The sequence below is a fragment of the Rhinatrema bivittatum genome, chromosome 6 (assembly GCF_901001135.1).
Source record: "Rhinatrema bivittatum chromosome 6, aRhiBiv1.1, whole genome shotgun sequence".
In the NCBI taxonomy this organism is placed as follows: domain Eukaryota; kingdom Metazoa; phylum Chordata; class Amphibia; order Gymnophiona; family Rhinatrematidae; genus Rhinatrema; species Rhinatrema bivittatum.
In genome coordinates, this window is record NC_042620.1 from 247794405 (window position 1) to 247815204 (window position 20800).

At 42.5% G+C, this 20800-nt stretch overlaps 1 protein-coding gene across 1 annotated transcript in view; it reads right to left on the reverse strand.

Moving 5' to 3' along the window:
• The window catches only part of COL6A1 (collagen type VI alpha 1 chain), a 162537-nt gene that overhangs the window by 46985 nt on the left and 94752 nt on the right, over nucleotides 1–20800 (reverse strand). The window contains exons 20-22 of the mRNA XM_029606739.1: nucleotides 13569–13631; nucleotides 10642–10704; nucleotides 9301–9363 (exon numbers count right to left, since the gene is read on the reverse strand). Of these exons, the coding sequence (XP_029462599.1) occupies nucleotides 9301–9363; nucleotides 10642–10704; nucleotides 13569–13631 (189 nt within the window). The remainder of the gene's footprint in view (nucleotides 1–9300; nucleotides 9364–10641; nucleotides 10705–13568; nucleotides 13632–20800) is intronic.

Here is a 20800-nt window from a genome sequence, read left to right on the forward strand (position 1 = left end):
TTTGTCCAAATCTTTCCAAAACACTAAAGAAACCAGCAAGGTAGCTTTGTTGAACTCCGCATGATCAGAATTCTACAAAATCTCTGTAAATTATTATCCCTCACTTCGACTTCAGATAAATCTGCATCAAACATTGGCCTCCTCTTCTGTGGAAGGAAAGAAATCCTATTTAAAGCAGGAATTTCATCCACTGACATTAAAAGAACATCTGTGAGATATTTCTCAAAAACCTTGAGAGAAAATAAAGAGACAAATTTTGAAAAATTAAAAAAACAAATTCAGTTGGCGAGCCTGATTCTCAATATGCTCCATATGCTTTTAAACCAAAATCCTTTCCTTAACCAAAGAAGCATTAACCAATTTAACATCTTTAAGTTCTTTATCCAATTCAGTCAACTTGTCTTTAATGTTCCTAACATCAAAAGCCTGTTTTCCCAACCAGGACTTCTAGAGACTCATTTAAATGTGACCTGGCTTTGCCTGTCACTAATATTCTTTTTCTCTGTAGTTTCCATCTAGAAGGGATTTTGCAGTTTGGAATTATCCCCTTGCTTTATTCCCACCTTTTTGTGGGATGTGTCTCAAGAATATAACATTTCCTCCTGAGCATGAACAAAGGATCATTGCCTCTCCCCAAGAGGAGTGATCAATAGGTGGTCTTTGCTGCTTAATAGTGGACTGACCAGGAGAGCGAAGAATTTGAAACTGGAGTATGGAGATTGAATTTTGGAAGATTCTTGAAGTTTTGGATGTGGGCTGAGTTCCTGAGAGAAGGGCAAACCCCTGGTATCTCAAAGGGCTAGATATTAGGCCTTTGTGACCAGTCTACAGCAGAGGTTTTTGATTTTGTAGATTTTGAGATTTTTCATACAGGCTATTGGAATTCAGTATATAATTTTGAACAAATGTTTTTTGTGTCGTTTCCAGCCCTTGTTTCATGCTGGAACTACAAAGAGATTACCCAACCCTCTAAGTGGAAGGGATCCTAGAAATGGACACTGGTTCAAGTGGGAATTCACCACAGGAAAAGAGACTTTTTGATTTTAATCTTTCTGATGCTGTTCTTAATTTTTCCATAGTGGCCTGTATTCTTATCTTCAAACATTAAGTACATTTTATTTTGAACACTATCTTTGCTCCATGGTTTTTTGCTACCAGTACCCCAAGAGGCCAGACTTCTTCCCTACTGAGGAGCCCCCTTGACCAATGATTAGGACAGCTGGGTGAATGAATTTGTATGACTGTGTCCACGGCAGCACAAAAGGCCCAAGAGGTTAAGCCTCCCCCCACCAGATAAATCCTGGGAATATAGCTCCATGGTTTCAGCTAGCAAGTAAGGCCTGCTACATAAATTGTTTCTTTAGAAGAAGCAGTTATAGTGGAGTCTAATCTCACCAATACTGCCAAGATAGAATCCAGGCTGACAACAGGAGGTTTTACCAGAGGGGGCAAAGACTCTCAGACCTGAGATACTGGAAAAATCCAGCACTGAGCTCGGGCCTAGGCCGCGACCCTTTACTCTGGACCTCAGCCTATGGCCTAGGTTTCAGGCTGAAGCGCCAGCATCTGCTTGGGTGTAGGCTTCAGCTCCTGCTTTGGGCTTTGGCCTATGCTCCTTGAGAGGCCTCAGCCTCAGGCCTAGACCTAAAGCATTCCTATCAAACAAATGCAACAAATAAGGTTTGTTTCATTCAGAGGGCTCCATTTCATTTCAGGATCCCACAAATGAAACGAACTGCCCTTATTTGTTGCATTTTTTAAATTTGTATGAAACAAATGCACCTCCCTAGTGGTAAATGGAGTTTTCTCTGAGGTGGGGGTTGTTACTAGTGGAGTTACCCAGGGATTGGTCCTTGGACCAGTTCTTTTCAACATTTACGTGAGCAACATAACGGAAGGTTGATGGGAAAGGTTTGTCTTTTTGCTGTTGATACCAAAGTTTGCAACAGGGTGGACAGCCAGGAAGGAATACAAAACACTAGGAGGAATCTAACGAAGCTTGAGGAATGGTCTAAGGTCTGGCAGCTAAGACTTAATGCTAAAAAATGCAGAGTAATGCATTTAGGATGCAAAAACCCAAGGGAAAGGTACAGTATTGGAAGAGAAATTCTTCTAAGCACAAAGGAAATGAGGAATCTGGGAGTAATTGTATTTGATGATCTAAAAGTGGCCAAACAGGTAGCAGAAAAAAGGAGGTGATATTGATCCTGTATAGGTCCCCTTGTGAGACCTCACTTGGAATACTGTGTATAATTGTGGCAACCGCGCCTTCAAAAGGATATAAACAGGATGGTGTCTGTCCAGAGGATGGCTACTAAAATGGTCAGTGGTCTTTGTTATAAAGCACATGGGGATAAACTTAAAGAATTAAACATATATACCCTAGAGGAAAGGCGAGATAGGGGAGATATGATAGAGACATTCAAATATTTCAAAGGTTTCCATGCACAGGGGGTGAGCCTTTTTCAATGGAAAGGAGGCTCTAGGGGTCATGAGATGAGGTTGAAAGAGATTAGACTCAGAAGAAATCTTAGGAAATATTTTTTTTTTTTTTACAGAAAGGGTGGTGGATGCATGGAACAGCCTCCCAGTGGATGTGGTAGAGACAAAAATTCAAGAAAGCATGGGATAAATACAGGGGATCTCTAAGGAAGTGATGAGAATTATAATGCTAAGTTAATTGGATGGATGGGCAGACTGGATGTGCCATATGGTCTTTTTCTTCCATCATGTTTCTAAATAAACGACCAGCCAGACATATGGTCAATATTTGCAAGCAAGTGATAACAAGAATGGAAATTTCTCCATGCCAACACTATAGATCCCGCATAATATGCACTGCATGTATTAATGCAAAAACATGTGTCTATGAATAATTGTACTATGAAAAAGAAAAGAGAAAAAAACCCATGTCCTCTGCAAATAGTAAACAAAAATAAATACTACAGCAACAAACTGCCCTTTGGCTAAGTGCCTCGCTGGGCAGATAGGTTAAATCAAACGTGAATATAAAGACTTCCGTTAGAAAAATGTTAGTGTCTCATATTGTTGCTCCTTCCAAACTGCGTGAAATCAGTGATTTAAGCTGAAACAGACACCAGAGCACCCTGTTTGATTGAGTCCTGAAGTTGCTCTGCCTCTTTAACCATGGCGCAAGTTACGGTTTTGTTGTTCATGGATACACGTAATTTTTCCAAGTAGACATGGCATACCTGTGCCGACATTTTGCAGATCATGTATAACTTCTCCATAGCTCTGTCTCTGGCACTTGCGCTCCAACTAGAAGTCCTGAATACCATGATTTTATTGCCTTGATATGAGAGGTTTCCTGCAGCCCAAGCTGCTTTGAGTATCTGCTGCTGTCTAAAAAGTTGTGCAATTACACGATCATTGTGCACAGACTTCTACTACACGCCAGTGCCAGTGCAATAGATCAGTGAGTGCAACCGATCTTAAAGACACCATTTTCCCTGATACACCTAGCAAGCAAGTGAGCCAGCAGGCTATAAAGAAAACTGGGATTGAGTCTTCTCTTTTTTCAGGTAGCCCTATGAGCCAGATGTTATTTCTATGAGACCAGTTCTTGAGGTCATTGACTTTAATGGCCGTTAAAGCCTGCAATCTCTCTAATTTGTCCAACTTAACCCTCATTGAGGTGAGCACGTTTTCCATATCTGAGACGCGGGTCTCTACTTCATCTAGTCTTGTTGCATTTTCCTGTGCTGACTCAACTAATTGAGCTATTTTTTCTATCATGATGCCAGGTCAGGTATCAAGATTTAGTTAGCTTGGAGGCAAAGGCATCAAGCAAATTAGATATAGAGCTCTTACTGCCAGCTACATCTGCATCGGACTTGTTGAGGTCATCATCTGAGGCTTGCAAAAGCTCCATAGTGTCTGGCTCTGGCAGCTTAGATTATATAGCTTTCCTCATCATGGCATTTCAATATTCCCATAAAACCAGTAGAGAACTTTGATTTCAATCCTTAGGTGCAGACATGTCGAGCAGCTGTGACCAATAAGTACAGTTTTAAATGTAATTAGCAATTAGGCCTGGTGGGAGTTCAGTTTCACACGTCCATACAGCTCAGAGCATAACTGGAAGTCCCCTACAGCACTCATTCTATCGACTGATAATGCAAGTATTCTACTTATCAAATACATTTTTCTTGATTTTTTCATGTATTCAAGGGCAGGGTGCTGTTATTGTGGGCTTGTGTCAGGGTTTTATTTATAATTAAATATTTGTATACTGCTTATCAATATTTCTAAGTGATTTACAGTTGTTACATTCATAAAATCATGAAACATAAAAACAATAAAACATTCAATAAAAACAAATGAAATCAGGCCCATAAAATAACATGAGAACAAACACTACGAAAAAATGCTTAAAATAAAATAACATAACAAAAGATCTACTCTCAAAAAATAACCTTCCATAATAGTTTGAATTCAGCTGCATCACATATCTGTAATACATAAAATAATAAAACCTGCTGAGGCACATTTAAAACACCATTGTCTGCGAAAATGGATAAAGGCACTGAGATAAAAATTATAGTTTGCTTGATTTAAAAAAAAGAAAATCTGAAAAAGCACAATAATTAAACACCTTTATTATAATTAAAGTCTAGATGCCAGAAAATAATTAAAAATCAGTTAAAAGCATGCTGGAATTGAAAGCCCTTATCCAATTTTCTGAACTTCAATAGAGACATTTCATCTTTTAAATGGTAGGGCAAAGAGTACCACAACACATTTCCTTGTATATAGAAAAGTCTTTCACAAGATTCATCTAGTCTATGTGGCGTCCGTCAGTCGCAGACGGCTGCGACCGCTCTGCCTTACCTCTTTTCTTCCCTTTTCCTCCTTTTTGGGCAAGATGGCTGCCTCCGGTGCCGAGTGCCTCGGCGTCTCCAGTCTAGCATGGGCATTCCAGTCCGCCATGCTCACTCCCGTGGCCTCCTAGCGCGCGCACACACTTCTCCTACGCTCAAATACACGTCATGGCCGGAACCTCGGGGGGCGTTCCCACCGCATGACATCAATACCGCCAGGTATCTCAAGCCTCTGCTTTGCTACCACTATTAAGTTAGCAAGGATTTCGGTTAAGTAACTCTGATCACTCCAAGCTGCATGCTTAGACGCTGCTCTACCCTCCAAGGGCCTCGCGCCTTCAGAAGCTCAAGACACCTGCTCCTCGGGGGTCTCTCACTTCTATCTCCCTTCAGGGCCTTACTAATTGAGACAACTGCTCCTCGGGGGTATCTCTCTCTCTCTCTTACTCTACAAGACCTCTGGACTACCTGGTACTCACTGCTCAAGGGCCTACCGTTCTAGTATCCTGTACCACGGACCTTTGGTCCCACCATCTCTATCAGGAAGACGTCTACACTCCTGTGAGTATCTTTGCGATCCGGTGCTCCAATGCCACCCACTAGGCTCGGCACTGACCGCACCGCGGGTCCCCGCCTCTCTGAAACATCTGGGTGAGAATCTACTTCTGAGACTGTTGAACATATTGGCACCTCGCGGACCTCAGTGCCTTATCCTCCTGCTTCATACCATCTACCTACAGCAGTACAATAAAGTCTTCCATTCTGTGTCTGCTATCTGAGTTTAGCCTATCACTGTGTTCCCCATGGGCAGAGTCATCTTCACAGCGACCAAGGGTCCACAATGCCACAAACACAACAGTCTGATGATTTTAAATGAACATCCAATAATAATTGAGAGCCAGATCTCAGTGACCTGGTGGGACGATAAAATTTTAAACAAGCATTAAAACTGGTAGGCACCAAGCCATGAAGTCCTTTAAAAATTAACATGAAAATTTAGAATTTTATCCACCAACTTACTGGTAACCAATGATACTTTGATAGAATTGGAGTAATGTGTTGGCGGATAGGGGTCCCAGAGACTATTCTGAATTCTGTACACGTTGCAATGCTGTAAGGACAGTTTGAGCACACCTAGTGTTTATCCAATTGGGATGCTGCAGTGATGTTTTTAGGTTTGAACCCATGGCCCTGGGAACTGCAGGCTCTGGACTTGCCACAGGGCTGCAGGTTTTCCTGGGAGTTCTAGTATTTTTACCTTGTATTCCTGGGAGAGCTAGAAATGCCTCTGCAGTATCCCAATTGGATGAGCACTGGATGTGCCCCAAAGTGATAACATTATATATGACATTTCCAAAAGGCACAAAGTACTGGTCCAACAGCCTTCTCGGCATGTGGAAGTGCTACCCCATCCAGTCTGTGATCCAGTCTGGTTTCCGAGTTCCTATTGTTCCAGAGTTCCTGACCTGTGAACTTGTCCAGTATTCCTGCCTGGTAAATTCTGTCTATAAATGTGTTCTTGCCTTCTAATCAAGTTTCAGTGTCCTGCTTTATCATCTTGTTCTAGTATTCCTGTCTGGTAATTCTGTACCAGTATTCCTGCATTGCTGTCTTATTCCAACATTCATAACCTGCAACCTAGCTCTCAGGCCTCACCTCTCTATATTATTCACACCTTCTCCAGGGTAGCCCTGGATTGCCAAGCCAAGATATCCATGGCAGTTTGGCCCAGACCCAAATCAGAGGGTGAAGTGAAGAAGGAGCAATCCTAGGAACTCCAAAACCATCTACACCATTTCTGGAAAAGATTAACCAATCAAGAAAGACTTATTATGGATTATTTTTGGTGTCTGTGATCCATTGCTGGAAGTGACTACTGGATTAGGCTCTTAGCCTACAATCATCACCTATGGAGAGATGAGGAACACATGGCCATGGTCATGCACAAAGCCATATTGGAAATCAAAATTAAAGACAGTAGCTTCCAAGACTCCACTGCAGGATACACCCAAAGCAATTTCCAAGATTCTGCTTCAAGCTGAGCCCATATCACCAAAGACCTCACTCCAGGAGTCACTTGCAGCACTAGAGAATCCATTCCAGGCTGCTCCTGCAGCTCCAAAGACTCCACTGCAGGCTGCTTCAGCTTTAGCAAGGCCAGTGCAGGCTGCCCAGACCACTCCATCAAGTCCAGCGCCTGCTTTACAGGCTGAGACAGTTTTTGTCATGACTCCACTCCAGGGTGAGTCAGCTCCTGTGATGATTCCACTACATGCCAAGCCAGCTCCTGCGATGGTTCCTCTCCATGCCAAGCCATCTCCTGCAATGGCTCCACACCATGCCGAACCAGCTCCTCCAATGGCTCCACTCCATGCTGAACCAGCTCCTCCAATGGCTCTTCTCCAAGCCGTCAGCTTCTGCAATGGCTCCACTCCATGCCAAACCAGCTCCTCCAATGGCTCCACTCCATGCCAAACCAGCTCCTACGATGGCTCCACTCCATGCCGAGCTAGCTCCTGCAATGGCTCCAATCTATGCTGAGCCTCCTGCGATGGCTCTTCACCAGACCATGCCAGTCACTGCTGTGATGACTTTGCTCCAACAGAAGGCATAGGGATAGCCTGCACAGACTGATAGTTACTACCCGAAACAATTTGCTGGGTAAACTGGATGGACCACTTTGATCTTTTTCTGCCATCATTTACTATGTTACTCCAAGCTCCACCAACAAATTCAAAGATTCCATACCAGGCTGTCCCAGCAACATCACTTTTTATCTTTGCACTGTAGAAGTCAGTACCAGATGACTACAATTCCAGTTCCTGCTCTGGCACCAATGAACTCCACATTAACTGCCTTGCCAACACAAGTTCCTGGCCATGCACCAGTGAAGTCAGCATCAGCTATCTCTACAGCTCCAATGCCTGCCTTTGTACTGATGAACTCTATGTCAGTTGTCTCTTCAGTTCCAGTTCCTGTCTGTCCACCAGTGAAGTCAGCACCAGTTGTTGCTTCAGCTCCAGTGCCTGCTCTTACACTAGTGAACTCTGTGTCAGCTGCCTCACTAACCCAAGTTCCTGTCCATGCATCAGCAAAATCAAAGCCAGACTCCAGGCTGGGGCCTGTTCCCAGCCTAGCATAATCCGGCAATACTTCTAATGTCTGCTTGATCCCCCAAAGATCTCCAGGGTCCTAGGACCCTGGAGATCTTTGGGGGATGTTCTCCCCCACAATGGGTAGGACATTCTGTCAGGGTTTGAACCCGCAGCCCTGGTACTTACAAGCTGTGGACTTGCTGTAGGGCTGAAGAACCTGCTGGCTTTCCTGGAAGTCCTACAATTTTTACCTTGTATTTCTGGGACAGTTAGACATGCCTTTGTAGCATCCTGATTGGATGAGCACCAAATTGACAACATTATTTAAGACATTCCCTTAAGCCGCACATGTTGGTCCAACTACCTTCTTGGCATCCACCCTATGGAAGCGATCCACGTCCAGCCTGTTATCCTGACCTTGTTTCCAAATTCCTGTTGTGTAACCTTATTCCAGAATTCCTCTTCTCTAACTTTGTCCAGCGGGCTGACAGCCACAGGTTCGGAACACGGACACAGGCAAAATTGAGCATCCGTTTTCTGCAGGCAGATTTTTTTTTATATCGCTATGATATATGATTACTATGATATTAAGTTGGAGGGTGTGCAGAAAAGCCTGCCTTTGGCAGGAGTTAATTTCTGAAAGTAAAATGTGCGGCTTGGCCGCACATTTTGCTTTCTGTATTGCGGGTGAATACCTAATAGGCTCATCACATGCATTTGAATAATGAGTGCTATTAGTTTCGGGGGGGGGGAGGGGGGTGGCAGCGCATTTTCCACACACTATTACCCCTTACTGTATAAGGGGTAATAATAGCGCGTCAAAAGCGAGCGTCCAAATGGGGGCTAACAGTGCGCTCAGCCGAGTGCACCGTTCTGTATTGGCCTGAATGGTAGGTGTAGAGAGGGCTGAAAGAGTGTATATATATATATATATGTAGACTTTCATAGTAGATGCTTGAATTCAATATCCCTGATACACTGGCTGTAGTTATTCTATCATGAGTACTGTATGCCATGCATTGAAATCATGGCCTTATTACTCCTAGCTTTGAGCCTTAGTAGAACATTATTTTAGACTTCTTGTGGTGATACAACATGAAAGAAGCAGTGAAAAATGGCAGGGAGGCAACTCAAATGATTCAGACAACAGACTTCTAACTGCATGTGTTTCCTCATGAAAACACAAAAACAACCATGCTGGTAATGCTCCAACTTTTACAGAACAGGAAATGCATATAAAACAATACAATTTGCCAGAAAGGAATGTCTACCCTGAGGAGAGCATGCTGGAAAGTGCATCATAGACAAAGCAAGATGAAAAGCGAGTCTGCCCCATGAAGAGTATGCTGAAAGGTTGTACTCACCCTCTCCCCCATCACACCAGCATCTCCTGGTAATCCTCGCGGTCCTCTGGGTCCTTTAGGGCCCTAGAGAAGAAAAATAGAAGTGCAATTTCTGCAAATTTGGAAGTGAAGGACTGAGTAAGCCTGTAACCCCATGTTCAATGGCCCCACCTCCCACCCAGAAGTCCATAGAAGGCAGGGACACTGAAGTTCTTGTGAGAATGGAGCCACAGGATGATAGCAATGCTGAAGATAGTTGAATCCCTAAGATTGGTTGGAGCAGGAGGGTAAAGATTGGAAGCCGGGCTAGAGAATTGGGGTGGGAATAAATTAGTTGTCTGCTGCATTGGGGATGGAGTCAGAAGTCCGTCATGGGATAATCGAAGGTCTCCTATCTGTCATCTGCCGCATTCACTTGCTCACTGGCTCCAATTTTCTGTGTGTGCAGGTGTCTGTGTCATTTTTAAACATATGCACAGAACAGAAAGTTATGCGCTTAATCTACCGTGCATGCACAGTTGAAAAATGACAAGGGCCGACATAGTCAGGCACATAAGGAATTCCATAGCATGCATACAGTAAAGAACATATGGGAAATCTACATTTGCTTTTATATCTAATCTCCAGAGACACAAACACCAGCTCTTGCTTACAGAAAAACAACAGCTGAGCACTTCCTATGATACAAAAGTCTATGATACAGATAGTCACATTTACAAAATCTTCACAATTCTTATTCTTTAAAGATTTCACCACTATTGTTACTCTGGGACACTTCCCTGGAACTTTAGAGCCCAATATTCAGAAGATGCTCAGCACCAACATGTAGGCACCTACAGTATATTCTGACAACAATAGGCATCTTAACTTCGGGCAGAATATAGGCACCTAAGTGAAATTTATAGGCTTCTCACCAAGTCCCCTAAATGTAAGTTTGCCATTGAGCCTTCTGTCTTCAGGTATCTAAGTTAGGCACCCAGCACTGGATTTCAGTGCTGACTGCCAAATTTCACCCCCTGACTTGGCCCCATCCATATTTAAACCACCTAAGTTTAGGTGGTCGGCAAGAGCTAATTTTTTATTGGCCAGATCTAAGCACCTAGCTTTTAATATCAGACTCCTGGATCTTTTGAATATCACGCTCTTGGCTCTGTGTGCTCATCACTGTTCCCACCCCACCCCCAGTACATACATACATACCATATTTGCTAAACTATGCATTGCATGTACTGTGTGCTCTGCTCAATGCATACCACATATGTCATGTGCAGGATACTGTTTCAATGTGCCATCTCCAAAGGCATATCATGTGCAGTAAGAAGAACTAATCTGAATCATCATTCAATAGAATTTAATACTTACCTCAGGTCCAGGTGGGCCTTGCTCACCTCGATATCCCTTGGGTCCAGGAGGCCCGGAATCACCCTAAGTAAAGGAGAAAAAAAACATTTGACTTAGACATTTTTACACCTTGTATTAGCTCAGCTGCCAGGATCTCTACCTGCCTCTCCAATGGTGTTTACCATGTCAAAGGATATTTTGCAGACAATCGGAGAACAATTTTCAAAGAGAGTTTTACCCCAGTGAATTGGCTTGATGGAAAAGTTGCCTTCCTGTGTGTAGCTAAAATTTGCTGTCCACTCCCAGGGATAAACAGTGGCTTTCTCCAAGTCCACCTGGCTAATAACTGTTAATGGACTTTTCTTCCAGAAACTTGTTCAAACCCTGTATAAACTCAGCTGTGCTACATGCTTTGACCGTATCCTCTGAGAACAAATTCCACAGTTTAATTGCGCATTGAGGAATACTACAAAGACTGTCCGTTTCCTATTCATCTCTTCCAACCCACTCATAATTTATAAAATTCTGTCATGTACTGTCTCGGCCATTTTTTTTTCCAAACTTAAGAGCCTTATTCTGTGTCGCCTCTCTTCATAGGAGAGCCATTCCATCTCCTTTATCATTTTTATTACCTCTCTCTACACCTTTTCTAGTTCTGCTATGGTTTTTTTTTTTAGATGGGGGTGAGCAGAATTGTACACAATATTTAAGGTGCAGTCACACTATGGATTGATACAGAGGCAATATATAATTTCCGTTTCATTTTCTATTACCTTTTAGATCGTTCTTAACGCTCTATTTGCTTGGTTGACCACTGCTGCACATTGAACTGAGGATCTCAACGTACTGTCCACAAGGTCTCAATGTCTTTTTCCAGGGTGGTGACTCCTAATTCACAATCTAGCATTGTATACCTGTAGTTGGGATTATTTGTACGTTCCCCCAGTATATTTCACCTGCCATTCACATGCCCAGTCTTCTGGTCTTGCAAGGTTCTTTTGCTTTACCTCTTTTACAAATTTTATGACATTTGCCCATTTGATCACCTCACTCAAGGTTCCCTTTTCCAGGTCATTTATGAATACATCAAAGAGCACAGGTCCCAGTACAGATCCCTGTGTCCCCCTTCTAATTATCTTTCTCCATTTGGAAAACCTACCTTTGGTCCTACCCTCTCTTTCCTGTCTTTTAACCAGTTATCAATCCACTACTTGACACTGCTTCCTATCCTATGACTTTTTAATTTCTACGGAGTGTCTCATGAAAGATTTTGTGAAATGCCTTCTTAAAATTTAAATACACTATATCAACCAGCTCATCTTTATCTACATGTTTATTTACATCTTCAAAATCATCTAATAGATTTGCAAGGCATGACTTTCCTTTGCTAAGATCATGTTGATTCTTCCCCATTAAGCGACATCTATCCATATGGTCAGCAAGTTTTGTTTTTAACAATAGCTTCTACATTTTTTGCCTGACACTAACATCAGTCTTACTGAACTATAGTTTCTCAGATCATCCCTGGAGCCCTTTTTAAAAATCGGCATCATATTGGCTACCTTCAGATATTGTGGCTCTTTTAAATGATAGGCTGCAGATTACTAGTAACAGGTTTACAATTTCATGTTTGAATTCTTTTAGGAATCTGGGGTGAATAAAATCCGGTCCTTTTGATTTGTTATCTTTTAGTTTGTCAGTTACATCTATTACATCTTCCATTATCACAAAGAAGTGCTTTAGTTGCTCAGAATATTTCCAGAATGGGTATGTTCCCAATATCCTCCCCACTAAAGACCATGGCAAAGAATTAATTCAATTTTTCTACTATTTCCTTGCCATCCCTACACAAGCCTTTTATCACACAGTCATCTAACTCCCTCACAGGCTTCTCGCTTAAAATGTACTAAAAAATGTTTTTATTACTTAGATTTTGCCTCTATGGCAAGCTCAAATTCTCTCTTGGTCTGTTTTATTGCTTTTTTATATCTAACTTGTCAGTACTTATGCTCTTCCCTATTTTCTTCATTTAGATCTGCTTTCCATTTTTTAAAAGATGTTCTTTTGGCTTTTACTGACTCTTTCACCTCACCATTTAAACATGCTGATAGTCATTTGGTCTTCCTTTCACCTTTATTAATGCATAGTATACATTTTATCTGGACTTCCAAGAAGGTAAAGTCCATATTGAGCCACCGTGTAGCTCTGCAAGTTAGCTGGTTATATAAAACCAGCTAACTAATGCTGTTTATTCAGCGGCTTATCCAGCTATCTTAAAGTTAGTCCTTTGGCCTGACCAGAATTGGCTGGATAAATCAGCCGGCTAATTCTGAATACTGAGTTAGCTGGTTAATTTATCCAAACAACTTGACTCCTTCCCAATCTGCCCATTCCCGCCCCTGACTGGTCCAGCTAAAAACTTAGTCAGCTAAGTCACTTAGGCAGCCAAGTAGTGCTCATTGGCTGTGGCACTTAGCCGGCTGAGTGCCGTTTTGAATATTGGGCTCAGCATTTTTAAACAATGCCCATGCTTCAAATAAACTTTTAACCTTTCTAAATATTCCTTATAGTTTATTTCTAATTATAGACTTCTTTTTAAAGTTATATATTACTGTAATAGCTTTATTTACTGTCCTCCCACCAGTGATATCTGAAATGTCATTGCATTATGATTGCTATTGCTATCTAGTCCCAACACAGTGCCAGGCCAAGTGTTCCACTCAGGGAACAGATCTAAAGTAGCTCCTCTCTCATCAGTTCAGCTCTGCTTCATGAAATAGATCCTAGATACTGTGGCTGAAGAAGAGGCAACTGTACATTGGGGGAATATATCCTGACTGAGCACATACAAGATAGCTGGAGACAACTTATCTGGCCCTAGAGGTCTTTACTTCCCAGTAATCCTGAGTTCTAACCCCTAGATACATGCTATGTTCTGATCAGCTTACCGCGTCTCCAGGTGCTCCAGAGGGTCCATCCCGGCCTTGATCACCCAGCTGTCCAGGCTCACCCTGTAAAATCAGAAAAACAGCATGGAGTAAAGAGATGTCACAAGATGTCATAAATGTGTAGCTATAATATATACGTATATTGCAGCTAGGGGTGGAAAACTCCTGGGTGCCTAAGTATTAGCACCGGGCACCCAGGGCAGCTCCCTGCTACATCACGGAGAGCTCAGTGTGCGAGGAAAAGAAGTGAGAAGGAAACAAGACTGGTGTGAGGTATGGGGATAAGGAGTTTGGAAAGAGGAGAGGGAAAATTAAAGCAAAAAAAAAAAGAACAAAAAAGTTTTTAAAAAACACTTCTAAAATACCCAAATAATAAAAAAAAAACAGCCAAAAAATGAAATAAAAATGAATTTAAAAAGCCTGGCAAAAAAGGAAATCTATAACAAATACTTGTTTAACTTTGTTTCTAAAAAGTTTAGTTGCAGCCTAAGTTTTCAAGATTTTGTCAACCAACTGCAACTACAGTGCATAACTATTGCATGGAATCATGTAAGAATAACTACCATGCTATAATTACAATATGTAACTATTATAAAGTAGTTTGTAAGAAAGCATACATTTGGGGGGAATAATCAAAGTAGGTTAGGTTTTGTTTACTCTTGTAAAAACACTGTTCCTGAAATTTCATTTTCCTCAGGGTCCCTAGAGAGTCCAAGCCAACAACCATTAACCCACATAGTTACGGGTCCTCTTGAAGTCAATACTCAAATATTATCAAAAAATCCTGAATTGATGGCTGTTACTTCACAATCTAATATGGTAGGAATTACTGGGCAACAGGGAGCTTCAGTAGAGCCTGGTTCTCATTTGTTAGGTGTTACCTCTCAGACGAAGTTTTGTCTCTGAGCTTCATGATCCCCAGAAAGTGACCTTAGCTGATGTTTGGACTGTGCTTATAAATATGGAGAAATCACTATCTTTTTCAGCATCTCAGTTTGGTTAATTTTCTAGTGAAATTAAGAATACTTTGGAAGACCATGGAACACATATAAATAATTTATAAGTTACCTCTAGGTCTACAACATCTCAAATCGCGTCTTTACAGTCATCTAGTACTTCCTTCATAAAAGATAGTTTAATGTCACAAAAACAATTGGAAAATTTGGAAAATTAATATGGGGGCTAAAACTACGTAACATTGTTTCCTCTTCAGAATAGGTTCCATTTACCATTACATGCTGTCTCCTGTCAGTCAAACAATTTGTAATCCATTTCATTACCTTGGTTTCCACTCCCAGGTTTCTCATTTTATTCATGAGCCTCCTATGAGAAACCATATCAAAAGCTATGCTGAAATGCAAATACAATCATGTCAAGTGCTCTTCGTTTATCTAATTCAGTAGTTACCCAATCAAAAAACTCAGATTTGTTTGACAGGAACTTCCTCTGTGAAACCATATTGCCTCAGGTCCAACAACTCTCCAGGTTGTAGATAGGTCACTATCCTTTCTTTCGTACCACTGAGGTAAGTCTAACAGGCCTTTGGTTTCCAGCCTCCTCTCTGCTACCACCTTTGTTTAGCAAGACCACCAGTGCCCTACTCCAATCTTGCTGCACCACTTCTGTTTCCAAGGATTTATTGAACAAGCCTTTCAGCGGACCTGCCAGCACATCTCTGAGCTCCCTTGTATCCTTGGCAGTACATCATCCGGCCTCAATGCTTTGTCCATTTTCAGCTTTCCTATTCTTCCCATACATTCCATTCTGTAAACGGGGCTGCACCTACCCCCACTGCCATCCAGGCTCTTGTCAATCAATGACTCTCCTTCTCCAGGATCATTTTTAGCGAACACCGAACTGAAGAATTATTTTTAAATATTTCTGCTGTTGTTTCATCTTTCTCTACATATTGTTCTGTCTCCTTTCAAGCTTCCAATGCCACCTCTTGTTTTCCTCCTTTCTCTTAAGTATTGGAAAAATATTTTGAAACCTCACTTTACCTCTTTGGCAGTCCTTTATTCTGCTTAACTCTTTGCTTTCCTGATTACTTTCCTTGTCTCCTGGAATTTGTTGCCAGAGGAGGTGGTTAGTGTAGCTGGGTTCAAAAAAGGTTTGGATAAGTTCTTGGAGGAGAAGTCCATTAATGGCTATTAATCAATTTTACTTAGCTAATAGCCACTGCTATTACTGGCATCAGTAGCATGGGATCTTCTTAGTGTTTGGGTAATTGCCAGGTTCTTGTGGCCTGGTTTTGGCCTCTGTTGGAAACAGGATGCTGGGCTTGATGGACCCTTGGTCTGACCCAGAATGGCAATTTCTTATGTCTTCTTATGTCTTATGCTTCATAGGATATTGTTTCCTGTGTTCCATTTTTAGGGATCCTTTTTATATTTTGAACACTAATCTTTTTGTCTTTATTTTTTAGCCATCTCCTTTGAGAACCAGATCGGTTTATTTTTCCTCTTACTGTTGTTTACTTTTCTTACACAAAGATTTGTTACTTTTATAATAGCTCCTATGTCCCCATTTTACCAAAATCTGTATTTTTGAAGTCCAAAACTTGGATCTTCATGTGTCTTCTCTCCTTCTTCTCAGCTATATCGAACCATATAGTCTGATGATCACTAGTGCTCAGTTGAGTACCTCCCGAGACAGTATCCTCATTTGTGAGAACTAGGTCGACTATCATTACTTCCTCGAGGGATCCATAACCATTTTTTTTTTTATTAGAGCCTCTGGAAGGGCATTTACTATATCTCTACACTTCTTGTAGATTCTGCAGCTGGGATATTCCAATCCAAATCTGGCAGATTAAAATCTCTGAGTAAAATTTCTCCCTGTTTTTCCACCTTTTGGATGTCGTCCTTCAGATCCCTGTCCAGTTCTTCTGTTTGAGATGGAGGCCTGTATAGCATTCCAGTGTAAATTGAAACACAGTCTTCTTGTTTGAGGACAGCCCATATCCCACTTCTTTCGTACCCCACTCCCCTTGCATTTCAGTTGCTTGGATATTGTTTTTAACATAAAGAGCTACTCCTGTCCCTTTTCTGTCCCCTCTACCTTTCCTTAACAGGTTATAGCCTGGTATGGCTGTGTCTCAGTCATGAGACTCGCTGTACCATTTGTCTCTGTAATAGCAGCCATGCCCAAATCCTCCTCCACCATTAGAGCCTGCAGATCCAGGATTTTATTGCCCAGGCCACAAGCATTTGTGGTCATAGCGTTCCAGCTTTTCTCCCTTGGCATGCTGCTCTTCATAGTCACCTTTTCTGATTTTTGGCTTAAGTGTGAAAAATTGAGCTGATTGATTTTGTTATTTTCTCCTTTCATTTCCTGTATTGCTTCAAGGTGACATGACAACATCACGACCAACTTCTACCACTCCCATTCTCTGGTTTAAATGCCTGATATTGTTTGACCTGAATTTCTTGCTTAGGATCTTCTTTCCTGCTTCTGCAAATTTAGCCCATCTTTATTTATAGTCTTATACTGTTCCAGCCTCCAATGTATCCAAAACAACTTTCTTTATACTATGCTTTGAGCCATATATTAAAACTATCTATATGGCTTAGCCTTTCCTTTCCCTTACTATGAACAGGTAATATTTTAGAAAAGGGAATGTTTTCTTTTCTAGATTCTGGAAACCTTTCGGTACTGCTTGGATACTGTTTCTAGCGAGGTCATTGGTCTCCAGTGGATAATAATAGAGTCCTTGCTTTTTTCTGTGATTGCATTGACTACCTGGTTTGCATTTCTACCAGCTGAAGATCCTGGGAGGCATTTAACTATTGTATTTTCTTCAAAATGAAATCCCAAATTAGTTTCTCTAAAGACCAAGTCTCCGACCAGAAGGAGCTTTCTTTTATAATATCGGATATTTTTAAAGGGTTTCTGGGTGCATTGGGTATCCTCTTCCTTTTCATACACCACTTCATTATCTATTGCTGGAGCATCTATGTTTTCCAGTAAAGAAAAGGCATTTTGTATGGGAATCACCAGGGAGAGTGGGTATCTCTTCTTTAAAGGCTCTCTTCTACCAGAGCCCACCATTGTTGTGACTCTGCTCATGGGACAGGCCCACAAGCAGCTCACTTACATCCCAACTCCACAGATGCTGCTGACCCCTGATGCCAGCAGGCACTGCTTCAGTCCTATGCAGCCTTGAGCCTCTGCCAGCATTGCCATCACACCACCTGACACTACATCTGCTTTCTTCGTGGCCTGAGAGTCGCCAACTTCTGCCACTTCATCACTTCTGCCCCGGTGTTCTCCCTAGATGCGCGCGTCACTGCTCTCAATTTAAAAAGATTGCAGTGGGAAAATTCCCGTGGCCCCCCCTGATGATGTCCTTCCTGCTAGACCTATAAAAGGGCTCTTTAGTCTTTGCTCCTGGCCTTCACACTGGTTTGCTAACACCTTCAAGGTCTTCATTGTTTCCTTGTTAGATGTTCCTGGTTCCAGTCTTTAGCGTCTTCGTTCCTGAATCCAAGTACTCATTCCTGCATTCCACATCTTGTTTCTGATTCCAAGTCTCCATCCTGTATGGAGTCTACAGAGTCTTCATTGCTGATCCAAGTCTCCAGAGGTCCCTTTGTTTTAAAGCCTTATTGCGAATTCCTGAATTCTGGATCCCATCCCTGGTCCTGAGTTCCTGAATCTGAGCCCAAGTTCTTGAGTCTGAGTCCGAGTTCCTGAGTCCTGTTATTGGTCTTCAGAGTTCTTGTTCCAGCTTCTACTATGTTCCTGATGTCAAGTCTTCCATATTCCAAGTCTAGATTCTACGCCGCCTTCAGCATGGTCTGTGACCAGCCCATAGGCTATGCAGGGCACACTGTAGTGCAGCGCTCTCCCAGAGTCTTAAGTATGTTTCCAAGCTCTGATGCCAAGTCCTCATTACGTTTCAAGTCCAGAGTCTGCGCCGCCATCGGTGTGGTCAGCAGCCAGTCCATAGGATGTGCAGGGTGCGCTGCAGCACAGGGTTCTCTCAGAGCTTCATTATGTTTCCAAGTCTTCTGCCTTCATCTAGTTTCAAGTTGGCAGTGCCTTCATCTAGAACCAAATCTTCACTACCTTTGTCACATCCATGTCTCGAGAGTCATCTTCTGTCCTCGTCTTGGTCTGTCCCGACGCACAAGTTGTTCCTAAGTAGAAAGTCCGATAGGGCTACCCCAGAGACCAGCATTGCATTACTGAGTCTCCCTTCCTGGTGTGTGCTGGACCTCCAAGTGTTCCTGTTCCAAGCCAAGCATGCTCCTAGTTCCAAGATGAGAGTATTCCCATTCTAGTCAGCCTGTGTCCGGATGCGTTCACCCGGCAGCAATGTGGACCACGGCCACCCCGGGGTTGTGCAGGTCTCGCTGCAGCGTAGGGGCTCTCACTTTCGAGTGTCTGTTCACACTCGCAACAACCCTAATCCATTTATTCCTGAATTTCTGACTCCTCTGCAGGAGTTGTGGTAGAAATCCTGGATGCTGCATACTTGGAGAAATTGGATGTCTACGTATCTCAAGCCTTATTCTACTGGAGCCCACTATAAACCATTTATTCCAAGGTTTCAGGAATCCTCTGTGGAGGTAATCAAGATGCTGCAAAGCAGGGGAGGGTTTTTAGAAACTTAGACAATTCCTCTTTCAGAGTGGGAGAAAATAAACAACCAGAAACTTATCTTATTACAAGCTCTTTTTTACCTCCCTTAAAAAAAAAAACAGGGATTTCAAATAAATGGCTAGGCTAAAGATTTTTAGCTTCTAAACAAACAAGAAAAAAGATTTCAAAATCCTAAGCAGTACAGATAGGCAGAATATCAGCAGCAAAAGCAGGCACAATTTATGACAAGATAAAATAAATGGCAATTTATGACAAGATACAATTTTAAATTCTAAACAAATGGAAAAAGATTTCAAAATCTCAAGCAACTCATATAGGCAGATTCTAAAAGCAGGAAAAGCAGGCAATATTTTGCAAAGTTAAAGTAAAATTAAACTGCAGAGACTTATCTGTGCAGCAAGGATAGGTAACTATGCAAGGCTTAGAGCCACATGTGCACAGTATCTGTTTCTAACTAGTGCTGTGTCCCTCAGTCGCAGACAGCTGCGACTGCTCTGCCTCACCTATCTTTTACCCTTTTCCTCCTCCATTGGAAGAATGGCTGCCTGCGGTGCTGTTTGCTGAAACCCTCGGCGTCTCCGAGCCAGCATGGGCATCCCCGTCCGCCATGCTTCTTCCGGAGGTCTCCTAGGGCATGCGCGCGCACACTGCCTATGTTTTTGAATGCGTCATGGTGGGAACCTCGGGGGCGGCCCCACCACATGACGTCAGTACCTCCGGGTAATTAAACCTCCACTTCGCTTCAATTGAACAAGTTAGCAAGGACTTCGGTTTTGCTACTCTGACCGCTTCTAAGCTGCTCGCTTGGATCCCTCACGACCTTCCAGGGTATTACGCTGCCTACAGAAACTCTGGATACCCACTCCTCGGGGGCCTCTAACTTCTACTCGCCCTCTGGGGTTAATCTGCCTAACCTTAAGGACAGTCATTCCTCAGGGGTTCTGTCTGCTTTCTTTCAGGAGCACTCAATGCTCCTAGGTACTTGCTCCTCGAGGGCCTACACTACTCGGGGTATCCTGCATCTCGGACCTCGGGTCCCTCTCTTCATTCAACTGCCAAAGAAAGTTATCAGCACTGCTACTCTGTGAGTATCACTACGCTCCAGCTCTCTTCAACCCACCCTTCAGGTGCTCGGCCTATCCCTCGCTGCAGAACACTGCCGCACCTTTGCTACATCTGGGTGAGACCATCAACTACAGAGACTGTCTGAGCTTACTGTGTTATCGCTGGACTACAGTACTGTCGTTCCTTGGGCAAGATTCAACTCTTCAACAGCAGTATAAAGCTTTCTTTCCTCAGTGTCTGCTTACTAGAGTCTAGCCAATCGTTGTGGTTCCCCACGGGGGCCCCTCCCCGTGGGAGGAGTCATAGCCACTTCGACCAAGAGTCCACAATATGCCACAAACCCAACTAGATCTCAATATTTTGAACTCGCCACTGTTGCATATCTCCTCCTATCAGGTAGAGGGGTTTTAAACAAAACTTGGAGCTCTATATAAGCAAGAATTAAATTTCTTATATCCTGCCTAAACCAACACGAGGCATTCTAAGTGGGTTACAGCTTCAAAAATGCTAACAATTTTAAAGCAATGAGCAGACAAAACACTATTATCTTAAAAATATAT